At 55.6% G+C, this 11164-nt stretch overlaps 3 protein-coding genes across 7 annotated transcripts; 2 read left to right on the forward strand and 1 right to left on the reverse strand.

Moving 5' to 3' along the window:
- The first annotated feature begins 50 nt into the window (after nucleotides 1–50).
- mrps7 (mitochondrial ribosomal protein S7) lies at nucleotides 51–2764 on the forward strand. Its single transcript, XM_086176033.1, has 5 exons — nucleotides 51–230; nucleotides 1219–1410; nucleotides 1489–1552; nucleotides 1695–1862; nucleotides 1945–2764. The coding sequence occupies exons 1-5, from the start codon at nucleotides 187–189 to the stop codon at nucleotides 2164–2166; spliced, it is 690 nt and encodes a 229-aa protein (XP_086032159.1). The 5' UTR covers nucleotides 51–186; the 3' UTR covers nucleotides 2167–2764.
- On the reverse strand, nucleotides 2656–6653 carry mif4gdb (MIF4G domain containing b). 2 transcript variants are annotated; one of them, XM_086176034.1, is made up of 6 exons: nucleotides 6332–6653; nucleotides 6022–6115; nucleotides 5771–5880; nucleotides 5500–5655; nucleotides 4902–4994; nucleotides 2656–4755 (listed from the first exon to the last, which is right to left on the reverse strand). In XM_086176034.1, exons 2-6 carry the CDS (start codon nucleotides 6098–6100, stop codon nucleotides 4528–4530), a joined length of 666 nt encoding a protein of 221 aa, XP_086032160.1. In that variant the 5' UTR covers nucleotides 6101–6115; nucleotides 6332–6653; the 3' UTR covers nucleotides 2656–4527. The 2 variants fall into 2 exon arrangements, with proteins under 2 accessions (XP_086032160.1, XP_086032161.1); XM_086176035.1 differs by having other exon boundaries at nucleotides 4843–4994.
- Nucleotides 6654–7373: 720 nt separating this feature from the next.
- On the forward strand, nucleotides 7374–11164 carry slc25a19 (solute carrier family 25 member 19). 4 transcript variants are annotated; one of them, XM_086175667.1, is made up of 7 exons: nucleotides 7374–7514; nucleotides 8200–8362; nucleotides 8478–8633; nucleotides 8719–8889; nucleotides 9806–9986; nucleotides 10096–10226; nucleotides 10410–10817. In XM_086175667.1, the coding sequence occupies exons 2-7, from the start codon at nucleotides 8237–8239 to the stop codon at nucleotides 10665–10667; spliced, it is 1023 nt and encodes a 340-aa protein (XP_086031793.1). In that variant the 5' UTR covers nucleotides 7374–7514; nucleotides 8200–8236; the 3' UTR covers nucleotides 10668–10817. The 4 variants fall into 4 exon arrangements, with proteins under 4 accessions (XP_086031793.1, XP_086031794.1, XP_086031790.1 ...); XM_086175668.1 differs by having other exon boundaries at nucleotides 7375–7514; nucleotides 8197–8362; nucleotides 10295–11164; XM_086175664.1 differs by having other exon boundaries at nucleotides 7376–7514; nucleotides 8197–8362.

Consider the following 11164-nt stretch of genomic DNA (forward strand, 5'->3'; position numbering starts at 1 on the left):
GAGGACGAAATGATGCGACTCGCTGACCAAAATATCACACAAGAAATGTTTATAACGCCCATTTTAACTCCTTAGCGGCGCTTAATATAGATTTATTTTGGCATCGTTGATTCAGCGTTTATTTCCCCCCTTCAGGCACCTGTCTGAGCCTCCCGCCCGGGGTCCTTCTCGCTGATCTCGTCCAACATGGCGGCCTCCGTGGCAGCGCTGCTGCAGCCCTGGATTCCCAGGTATCTTCTCACAACAACGCCTACATTCGCCGTTTTCACGCCGTTAGACTCTCGACTTATTCCGGTTCGGCCAGAGAAACGGACACGTAACGTCGCAACCCACCAGCCGCTAGGATATGTGTTTATTTCTCTGGCGAAAGCGTGGCGTCCTTCACGGAAGGCTGTCAACACGTCCGGCCGATTCTCTCCCAGATTTACTGACGACCTGAAAGTTAAAAAGTAGTAACTTCATAAAATATCCCATTTCTAAAGGCCAGGTCATCAATGTGCACTCAGATCTCGACACTTCCCGTTCTGTATTCGATCCCTGATCTTTCCCCTGCCATCTGCCTCGGATCTGTCATTGGAATATATTGATATATATTATTGATTTGACTATCGTGACCCCGGTAACGGCTGCACGTCCCTTACAAGTATTACTCTGCATTTAGAAATATATTAAAATGTTTTTAGCTGTAAATCAGAGGTGGGCAAACTTTTTGGCTCAGGGGCCGCATTGACTTTTAAAGTATGTCAGACGGGCCGGGTCAGCACAAGATAAGATACAAAAACAAACGCATTTGTTAACAGTTTGTTTGCATTTCATGCACAAACCGGTATTTCCCGTGTCGCTTCACATCCGGCTCATTCACGTCCACAGTAAAGGCTGAATCACAAAGCCAATCGGTGTCATTCAGCTCAGGAAAATTCTGGATCTCCTGTGTGAGCTCCCACATTCATTGATCCAATCATTCAAATCAAGTATGAATTCTGCACCAGTCTCCGGCGTGCCGGATTAAAAAGACCGAGGGCCGGATGTGGCCGGCGGGCTGTAGTTTGCCCCCCCGGTGTAAATATTGCAGTTATTTTAAGCAGATGTCCCGCATGTAATGTGCTGTGCGGTGAGAAGGCCACAGAAAGAGCCGTGCTGAACCGGTCACGGAACCGGTCACGGATCCTTCCCTGACCGTCTCGTGACGGTGATTGGCGAGCGGCCCTGTTTCTGCAGAGTGTTGGCGGTGAGATGGAGCAGATACAACCCGTACTACCTGGAGCCGGAAGTCAGGAAGGAGACGTACGGCCGTCCAGAGACGGAGCTCGGCGCCGAGGAGAAGCAGCTGCAGCAGCTCAAAGCGCTCAGACCCATCAAGGCGGCCGCCAACAGCGTCACCAGCTCCGTTTTCAACGACCCGGCCCTCAGGTACCACCGACCCGCCTCGACCCCCGAATACCAGGCGTCGTCGTGAGAGCCCATCTCTATGTTTCCTTCGCCTTTCAGTAAATTCATCAACATGATGATGAAACATGGAAATAAAGTTTTGGCGAGAGACATCATGTCCAAGGTGAGAGAAGCTTCCCGCTGCTCAAAGCGACACTTTCAAAATCATCTAAATGATCTGTAAATCTGCGAGAATTTGGCTGAGAAGCTACTCGCTGAGAAATCAGAGGGAACCTGCTGAAATGTGTATCGCCGCTATTCCCCAGACTCTGGAGAACATCAAAAGGAAGCAAGTGGAGAAATACCACAAAGCTCCAGAGGGGAAGAGGGAGGAGATCGAGTGCAACCCCTACGCCATCTTCCACCAGGCGCTGGAGAACTGCAAGCCGGCGGTGGGTCTGGCCAGCATCCAGAAAGGAGGAAAGTTCTACCAGGTCAGGCCGCCGACGCCAAGTAGTACGTTTGGAGCCGACCTCCGCTTTTACAAACCACATGTCCTCGCCGTCCATCCGCCAGGTGCCCGTTCCCCTGACGGACAACCGCCGTCGCTTCCTGGCCATGAAGTGGATGATCAGCGAGTGCCGGGACAACAAACACCGGCGCACACACATGGATGAAAAACTCTCCCAGGAGCTGCTGGCGGCTTTTGCCAACGACGGCAACGTGATCAAGAAGAAGTACGAGCTGCACAAGATGGCCGAAGCCAACAGGGCCTACGCCCACTACCGCTGGTGGTAGAGGAGGCGGGAGAAACACCTCGGAGCTCCCCGTCCGGGCCTTTCTTCAGCGGCGGACTTTATCCGCTCACCTCAGAGGAGGCTCTGCCTTCTGGACCTCAGCGGACTTGTAAATAATGTTAAAAAGGTCTTCTGGGTCACCTTGTAGTCTTGTCACATGAGTCAACTGTATGAAAGGCTTTCAGTGGCTTGTATCCAGGCTGTTCCACTTTATCCACCTCAGTTAAAGCATTTCAGTCGCCTTTCCATTCACCTGCAAACAGTAAAGCATCGCGAGCGGAGAAGACGGTTCACTACCGACGGCGAATCTGTTTAGAGTTTAACTGAACACTGGGGACTGATGTACGTGTGTGTGTTTAGGATACACACACTGGCACTTTATATTACCCAGCCTCGAGTAAAGCGTAAACACCCGACGGAAGTCAAACAAAGGGTTTTCGCCTGAAAATACGGTCATGTTTTAAAATCAAGTGACACGAACAAACACATTGAACTTAAGTAAAAGTGTGGATTTATTGGAGCCACAACATTTGCAAAACCAGCCTTAAAAACGCTGTTCTAGATGTAACAAAGAGTGTGAAATAAAAGTGTTGCCGTCAGCACTGGGCCTCCTCCTCCTCCTCCACTGAGCTCTTCCTACTGGTGAAAGAAGTATCTGCTGCTAAGAGATCTACCATGTTCCTCACAAAGGGTGTGAGAACATTGTGTGTCCAAGAGTCGCTACAAACAGCAAGTCAATTGAAGCGGCAAGTTCAACGTTAAAAAAATCAAATAGGAATCAAGCCAAACTGCACTGATCTTTCTCTTCACTGCAATAAAAACAACGGCTTCCGGCTACTTCCACCTCTTCAGACCCCCAAGTCCTCACAAGAGGAGATGTCCTCATGTAGACCGGCGTGCCCTGCGGCGTCCGCAGAGCTAATCGCAGCGGCTCAGAGGCTTAGTGTTCGAGCTTAGCGTTACACATGTGCCGTAAGAGGCCAGAGCTGCACGCAGGGCGCCACGTTGATCTGCACGGACTCCAAACATCCCGGCTCTCACGGAGTTTAAAAAAGGTATTTTCCGCTGCGCCGACAGAACACGTCATCTGGGCTCTCAGGAGGCCAAAGGACTGTGAGGAGCGGAAAAGTCCGGATGGTTCCAGCTTATCAAATACTAAGCACACTTCTCAAATACATCTCTAAACTCGTCAGACCGCTTATCAAAGGAAACTTTTTTTTTTTTCTTAGCTGTTAGTCAAAGTCGGCTTTATCGTTATTTCTCCACGTCGACATGCAGAGGAAAGCTGCCTCTCACTTTTCCACGGTGACATGATTGACAAGATAATAACAATAACATTAAACCTTTTCATTTTCCTTATCACACTATTGCAGGCGCAGGTTGCCACGGCTGCGCTCGGCCTCCGGCAGCCGTCTGCGGGCATCCGCGGCGTAAACCGATCGACAGATTATTGATCCGCGGCTCCATTCGGGCGAGTCCCGGTCCTTTCTGAATTCTTAACGAGGCCGATCAAGCGTCGCTTCACTTTTGGTTTGTGGCACCGACCAGCTAAAACGGTCATTAATCGACAATCGAGTCGCCATTTCCGACAAACGTCTGTCGCCCCTTCCGATTGACCGAGGGAGGAGCGGAGCCAGGCGTGGACCCCACTTCAGCCGCTGGGAGCGGACCGGGCTCCTCTGGCTCCTCTCCTGAGCACCTTCATCACCATCACACTCATACCACACCTGCATGGAGACGACCGTCACCACTTTGGACCGTCCACTGAAACCGACGCGCGGAGTCTTTTGGAAAAGGCCGGTCGCGTGCTATTCTGTAACAAAAAGACTAGAAAAGGAAATCCCCTGAATAAAAGCTGCAGTATTCAGCTGAGAGGCCTCTCTCTCACCGCAGGGAGAAAACACAACCAGACACAAACCTCCTTCAAACAGCAAGTCGAGCCTGCAGAAGAGCCTTCTCTGTTTACTTCTAGATTAGAATATCAAAATAATTCAAGAGGTCTTTTTTAAAATCTGGGCTCGCATACGTGCACGCGCACGCCAGGAATAGCGAATGGCGAGGGTGTTCGTACCCGACCGGAATGCACGTTCCGGCTGTGGATTTGGTAAAAAGAAGTCCGACTTTGAGAAGCTGGAGTCGTCTAAACAGGAAGTGTCTGCAAAAAGAAGAGAAGGGCTCAAAGACGCCCTCGGGTTCTCCTGCCGTGGAACCGAAGGTAGCCCGGATCCTGGATAAGTATCGCACCTTCTACATCCACCGGGATATTTTCAAAGCGAGTCGCGATCCGTCCCCGCGGCGGTCTTCGGTCCGGAGACGGCCGGCGAGGAAACGGCCGCTCCTCCGATCCCGGAGCCCGAGGCTCTCAGTCGGCTATTTCACTGTAGTAATACTTGTGTGCGGTGCTGCTGAGCATCCAGCCCCCCGCCCTGAACTCCAGGATCTCCAGCAGCAGCAGGCGGGCCATGGAGCTCAGACCCTCCTGCAGCAGGAAGCCGTCCCGCAGCAGGAAGAACAGCTCGTCCATCCGCTGGCAGTTCATCTTCTCCAGCTGCTCGCCGATGCGGTGGAGCTGCAGCACCAGACAGTCCACCTGGGTCGGCGGCGGGAGAGGGTGCGAGGATTACGTCACGTCCGTCTTTTAAACGCCGGACGTTTAGCGCGGAGGCGCGGGGTTTACCGTTCTCGCTCACGCGACAACACACGGCCCGAGTGAAAGGGACGCAAGATCTTCCTCACCTCCTCCTCGTTCATCAGAGCGTCCGGTTGGGCCAGCCTCATCAGGCAGTCGAACACCGGGTGGACCAGAGCCACCATGGGCATGTTGTTCACCTGAGAGTCGGAAAGATGTTCAGAGTTAAAACGCGTTGCGTCTCCGCGGAAACGGGATCGTCTCTTTCCACAAGCGGCGAGACTTTGCCCGCGGCCGAAGGCGAAGGCGCGCTCGGGACAGAGGGACGAAGGCCGCGGGTGAGCCCGGCTGATGAGTAAGCGCCCGGAAGAAACAGATCGTCCCCGTCCTGAATGACTCCAGGAGTCATGGCGCCCGCCTCCGCGGAGAGTAAGACGCCGGAATTCCAACAGAGGGTTCAACCGCCGCCGACGAAGGTTCAACTTCCGGAAACATTTCAGCGGACCGTGCTCGAAGGACCAGACGGTCAGAGAACAATGCTCTTGCGGGCCTTCTTCCCCTCCAGCCGGCGAGGGCTGCGGCTTCTTTACTCCCTCCGGTAAAGACGGGAGGACGCCAGGCGGCAGCGGCGCGAGTTCCGCGACATTCCGCCCAATCCCTGCCAGGACCTTCTGCGACGAGATGTCCTTCAAAGACGGCACTGACCTTGAGGTAGTCGTAGATGTTGCAGATGAAGGTCACGTAGCTGACCCACTCCTGCAGCGAGCGGCCCCTGGTCTCCTCCCGCTCCTTGAACTCCTGCTGCAGTCGGTTCAGCAGGTTCCTCCTGAACACGTTGCCGTTGCTCTGCTTGGCCTCGGCCTGCGGCGGGAGGAGCAAGAGACGGAGGTTTAGGTTCTGCCGGGAAGCGACCGCGTGGACGGGACCACGGGTCTCTGATCCCTGGGCCTTGGCGGCCTCCTGCCGCGCATCCTACCTGCACGATGGTGTAGCAGATACGCCCCGCCTCCTTGCTGAACACCTGGTCCTTCAGGGACTGGTCTACGATGATGTTGGAGACCTTCTCCAGATTGACGGAGGCCGGATCTGGTGGAAAACGGGACCGGCGTTTGTCATTCAATCACGGACGCGGCGGGATGTTGTGAAACGTGTACGTTCAAACGAGCGGGCGAGGATGTAATCAGGACCCCCATTGACCCCGGGGTCAAAGTTCAGCGACCCGCTGACCTTTCAAGGCAGTTTTAAGCAACATCTGCGTCTCCATGTCGAAAGACTGGATCTTGTAGTCGTCACCGCAGTTCTCCATGGTGTCACCTGAGATCTGCGGGGAACAACAGCACGTCAGCTCGCTGCTCGGAACACAACAGGTGTCTCAGCAACTGTTGCACCGCAACACACGACCCGCAACACACTGCTAACGGCGTCCCAGCGTTGCGTGGAGCCTCGCCACCTGAGCCGCCCCACACTCGGCCCTCCGCGGAGGAATGACACGCGTGAAACCGGGTCAACCCGGAGGTCGCACGGTAGATCGACTCACAAGCAGCCCGGCGAGGTCCCACTCCTCCACGCAGGTGTTTGGGCTCCAGGTGACGTCCACGCGTAGCTTAGCGAAGCTAGCTCGTCTGCTCGGGTCACGAGTGGACCTTCAGCGGCAGGAAGGGAGGGACGCCTCGGAACTCCACACCTCGGCGCGACTCCGCAGAGGGACACGCAGCTCAATGCGGTACTTCGAAGTGCCGCTTTGTTTGGTTCAATCCCTCACTTGTAGTCCGAGAACGACGCGCTAAAGTGGGATTTATTCCGCGGCGATCCTCCGCCCGCCGCCCGGGGAGGAAACACGGCTCCGCCGGCCGAAGAGGAAGAGTCACGCCAAGATGATTCCTCCCCTTCCGCGCCGCACGGCGGACACCGCCGGAAATGATCAGGCGATCGGAACTGACGCCCGTGGCGGCTCTCGGTGTTATTATTATTATCATTGTGCAATCATATCTATATTCGGCCTGCTCTTGTGTAGCTGTAGGCAAAACCAGAGCACTGAACACAGTAGCATAATGTCTTGTGCTTTCACGCTGTTCAATCTTTACGTGAAAGTAGTACAGGGATTAAGAGTGTTTCAAACGCTCGAATGGCATAATAACGATCTCGCACTTGTATGGTCTCTATTATAGTTATTATATTATTCTAATATTACGTTTATTCGGGACCGGCCGAGATTTTGCTATGGGGCCGTGCTTCCGGAACCCGCAGCGGAACCGACGCCGAACCGGGCGTCATAAAGCCGCGATGACCGAATGGGCACCAGGTGTGCGACCTTCGGGCACCGCGGTTGCAGACGCTGTGTCGAGATGGACGTTCAGAGTGGTGTTCTTTCCCGTTGAAAACAACACGTGAATGTGTTTTGTCTGAGAGGCGCGAAGGTGAGCGGGAAAGGTTCGGCCTAAACTTCAAGACGTAACTGTTTGAATAAAAGAAGGCTTTGTTTACCGACCGCTCGTAATTGTGGGACACGTCCGATCGGACGCGCATAATATTGGTAGGGAACCATCTTGACACTATAAGTGTCCTCTGGAGGGTGACCGCTGACCCGGAAGTAGTATCCCGGGCGGCCAGCAGCCCGCCGGCGCGCCCCTCCTGAGCAGGTCTTCTCACGCAGCGCTCCTCAACGTCCACATGAACATGGAGATGAACATGGCTGTCTGACGGGACTTCTGACCGCCCAGGTGAGTTCCGTGTGCCGCCGTGATCGCGCACGGAAGAGATCCGCGGACGTGCTTAGCCTAGCTTGGAGCGGCGCCTCCCTGCTCCTCTGACGGTCACCGGAGGAGAGGATGTCCTCCTGGTCCTCCTGGTCCTCCGGATCCTCCAGGTTCTTCTGGTCTTCACTGGACCGTCTGATCTCCTACACGCCGGGGTTCAACACCCTCCGCAGAACTGAGTCCCGCCCACTTGATCTCTGCGGGCCGGTGACCTTCAGCTCCAAAGCCCGTGGACGGAGAAGGAAAGCAGAAGCAGGTCACCTGGTGTCCTGGAGATCTGCTCAAACATCAGAACATTGAGTCAATCCAAGCGCCTGTCCTACAGGGGAATTACTGTCGTCATACTTTAAACGTTGAACGTGAAAACACGAGTGTGTGGATATAAATGACACGCATGAACCTGCTTTTTCGCCCCAGGCGTTGTGGTCCAGTTGAAATCATCTTGAGCTCCGCGTCAATGACCAAACTGAACATCTAAACAAATATACAGCAGGTGAAAGTTCTGCGAGTAAATTGTTTAAATGTCACGTGACGTTGTTATTTTGAAACCGTTTATTATACCACGCCCCTCAGTTTAGTTTTGAAGGCATGTTAGATAAAGAGCCCGGATGAGATGAACCCAGGTGCTTCATGTGCCTGTCTGCAGCAGCGAGAAGAGCCCGAGGAGAGGCCGAGGTCCCGGCGGGATGGTGGGCTTCGACCCGCGGCGGGAGGCCCTGGCCCCGGAGGAGGTGGCGCTGGCGGGGTCGGCCTCGGGGATGGTCACCAGGGCGCTCATCAGCCCCTTCGACGTCATCAAAATCCGATTCCAGGTGAGCGGCGCAGCTCGGGCGAAGGAGCGATCAGACCGTCGGTGTCGCTCTTGGTGCAAACCGGAGCAAACCCAGAACCCATGATCCTGACCGCTTCTCCGTCGGTTCCGGGCAGCTGCAGATCGAGCCGGTGTCCTCGGCGAGGCCGCAGGGGAAGTACCGGGGAATCCTTCAGGCCACGCGCAGCATCTACGGGGAGGAGGGACTCCCGGCCTTCTGGAAGGGCCACGTCCCCGCTCAGCTTCTGTCCATCTGCTACGGCGCCGTCCAGGTAAAGCCTCGGGACGCCGCGAGGCGTCGCCCTCGACGACCGACCTCCCGCGCTCACGAGGCTCTGCGTCACGTGTGCTCCGCAGTTCGCCACCTTCGAGTGTCTGACCAAGGTGGTCCACGAGATGACGGCGTACGACTGCACCAAGCCGGGCGTGCACTTGGTGTGCGGCGGCCTGTCGGCCTGCTCCGCCACCGTGGTCTGTCAGCCTCTGGACACGCTGAGAACACGCTTCGCGGCTCAGGGAGAACCCAAGGTAGGACGCGGCAGAACTTCCTTTCAGGTTGTTGTTTTGTGTCGCCGTGTGTTGGTGCGGTCGTGGACACGCAGACGGCGTGAGTGGACGGCAGCCGCAGTGTTTGCGTCTTTCCCCGTGAGTCCCGAATGAAAACCGAGCACCTTCTTCCTGCTCCGCTCTGCCCAACGGCTCCTCTTTGGATCCTTCTAGACAGCGTCTCGCCACAGCATGCTTCGCCGCTTCCGTCCGCATCGTTTCTGGGAGCGCCACGCTCACTCCACATCAAATTACAATCACAGGCGTTTCCATCTGAAGCCGTTTTTCACAAACCGTGCGCTTGATTTCAGTCGAGATGATTAGATTCCCCTACCGGCCAGCAGGGGGCGCTGGTGCTCCGGCGTCGCTTTAGCCTCGGCGTTCCTGGCGCGTGGACACACACACACACACCGAACTTCCTGTCTGACTTTCAGTCTATTTCGCCTCTGAGGGACTTGGACTTCAGCAATGAAAAGCGCGTACGGTTGCGGCCTGAGATCGGACGCTTCACGCCTGCTGGACGGAGCGAAGCGCAGATGTTTCTGTCTGAATCTTACATTTTGTAGCGGTGGAGGTGGAAGCCCCTCGCCCAGGAGCTTCTCCGTCGGTTCCAGCCCTGTTACCTATCGATTATGCACGCGGGCGTCCGGCGTCTCGGCGTCCTGCCCCCCCTCGGCGTATTGATCCGGCCGTGATTGATGCGGCTCCACGACCCGACTCGTGATCGGCCGCGGGTTTCCTCTGTGTTTTCAATCGCTGTATTGGAAACATCTTGAGGAGCGCGGACAGGCTGCCGCCCATGGGATGCCGTGAAGGCAGGATACCTCCGGGGTGCCGTCTTCTCTGGGAGCTCCACGCCGCAGAATCCAGAAGCCACGCCTCCCGTTCTTCTCCTCAGGTGTACGAGAACCTCCGCCAAGCCTTGTCCAGGATGTCCCGCTCAGAGGGCCTGGGGACCTTCTACCGCGGACTCTCCCCGACACTCATCGCCGTCTTCCCCTACGCCGGCCTGCAGTTCTTCTTCTATAACGTCTTCAAGCAGCTGCTGGCCCGGCGCTCCTCGGCTGAGGAGTCAGGAGGTCAGTGGAAATGCTCTTCACACACACACACACACACACACACACTCAAACATACATACAGACATGCGTGCGCACACACACAGCCAGCTGAGTGTGTAATCTGTGGAAGGGAACCTGAGGAGCCTGGTCTGCGGGAGCGGGGCCGGGATGCTCAGCAAAACCATCACGTATCCGTGTGACCTGTTCAAGAAGAGGCTTCAGGTGGCCGGCTTCCAGGAGGCCCGGCTGCGCTTCGGCCAGGTAGGCGTCGCCGCGGCGTCCTCGTCCGTCTCCGTGCGAGAAGAAGGTCACGCCGGCTCTCCTTGCAGGTGCGCAGTTACCGAGGCCTGGTGGACTGCGTGGTCCAGATCACCAAGGAGGAGGGTCCGCGGGGCTTCTTCAAAGGCCTCTCCCCCAGCCTCCTGAAGGCCGCTTTCTCCACAGGCCTCACCTTCTTCTGGTATGAGTTCTTCCTCAACGCCATGTACAACTCCAAGAGGAGCCGGACAGCCAACGGCCAAAGCCAGGATGGAGGAGAGAGGTAGCCGGGGAACGCGGCGGCACGTCGACGTGCGCGTGGACGGAGCTCGGCAGGATCTGCGCTCGCACGGAGGAGCTCGGCTCCCAAACCTGGACGAGGAAAGGAAGCTCCAGGTGTGGAGCTCTGGAGACACTCATATTTACACTGGATCCCATCACTAAACAAGCCATAGCTTTAAGGAGGAGCCTTCAGGAACCTGGGATCAACCCTCTTCTGTGTGTGTGTGTGTGTGTGTGTGTGTGTGTGTGTGTGTGTGTGTGTGTGTGTGTGTGTGTGTGTGTGTGTGTGTGTGTGTGTGTGTGTGTGTGTGTGTGTGTAAGATGCATTAAAAGGAAAGTCTCACAAACATCTACCATCTCACAGGTTGTGTGTACAGTGGTGGAAAAGGGGCTGTAGAGCGACTTGCACACACCCGGCGTGCAGGCCGCTGGTGTTTAATGCACACACACACACACACACACACTCATGACAATCTCCAACCCTGATCGCATGGCAAGGGCAGTTTCTTCTGTTTAACCCTTTGTGTCTTTAATCCAAAGTCAGCGGCGCAGCTGTGTTTCCATGGAAACGCCCAGATGTTTGGTTGTAGTTTGACAGATGGTTGAGGTTTTTCTTTTTTTTGTACAAACAATGAACTGATTAAAGTTCACGCAAAGAC

This window comes from Fistularia commersonii, chromosome 28 (assembly GCF_037954325.1).
Source record: "Fistularia commersonii isolate RoL2024-O1a breed Wild chromosome 28, RoL_Fcom_v1.0, whole genome shotgun sequence".
NCBI lineage: Eukaryota > Metazoa > Chordata > Actinopteri > Syngnathiformes > Fistulariidae > Fistularia > Fistularia commersonii.

What these genes read in the sequence shown, in the direction of transcription:
- mrps7 (XM_086176033.1), top strand. Translation starts at nt 187, where the DNA reads ATGGCGGCCTCCGTGGCAGCGCTGCTGCAGCCCTGGATTCCCAG. An exon ending in CTGCAGCCCTGGATTCCCAG is followed by an intron (nt 231 to 1,218) that starts GTATCTTCTCAC and finishes CTGTTTCTGCAG; the next exon opens with AGTGTTGGCGGTGAGATGGA. An exon ending in CGAGAGACATCATGTCCAAG is followed by an intron (nt 1,553 to 1,694) that starts GTGAGAGAAGCT and finishes GCTATTCCCCAG; the next exon opens with ACTCTGGAGAACATCAAAAG.
- mif4gdb (XM_086176034.1), bottom strand. Translation starts at nt 6,100, where the DNA reads ATGGAGAACTGCGGTGACGACTACAAGATCCAGTCTTTCGACATGGAG. An exon ending in GCTTAAAACTGCCTTGAAAG is followed by an intron (nt 5,881 to 6,021) that starts GTCAGCGGGTCG and finishes GTTTTCCACCAG; the next exon opens with ATCCGGCCTCCGTCAATCTG. An exon ending in TCTGCTACACCATCGTGCAG is followed by an intron (nt 5,656 to 5,770) that starts GTAGGATGCGCG and finishes CTCCCGCCGCAG; the next exon opens with GCCGAGGCCAAGCAGAGCAA.
- slc25a19 (XM_086175667.1), top strand. Translation starts at nt 8,237, where the DNA reads ATGGTGGGCTTCGACCCGCGGCGGGAGGCCCTGGCCCCGGAGGAGGTG. An exon ending in TCATCAAAATCCGATTCCAG is followed by an intron (nt 8,363 to 8,477) that starts GTGAGCGGCGCA and finishes GGTTCCGGGCAG; the next exon opens with CTGCAGATCGAGCCGGTGTC. An exon ending in CGGCTCAGGGAGAACCCAAG is followed by an intron (nt 8,890 to 9,805) that starts GTAGGACGCGGC and finishes TCTTCTCCTCAG; the next exon opens with GTGTACGAGAACCTCCGCCA.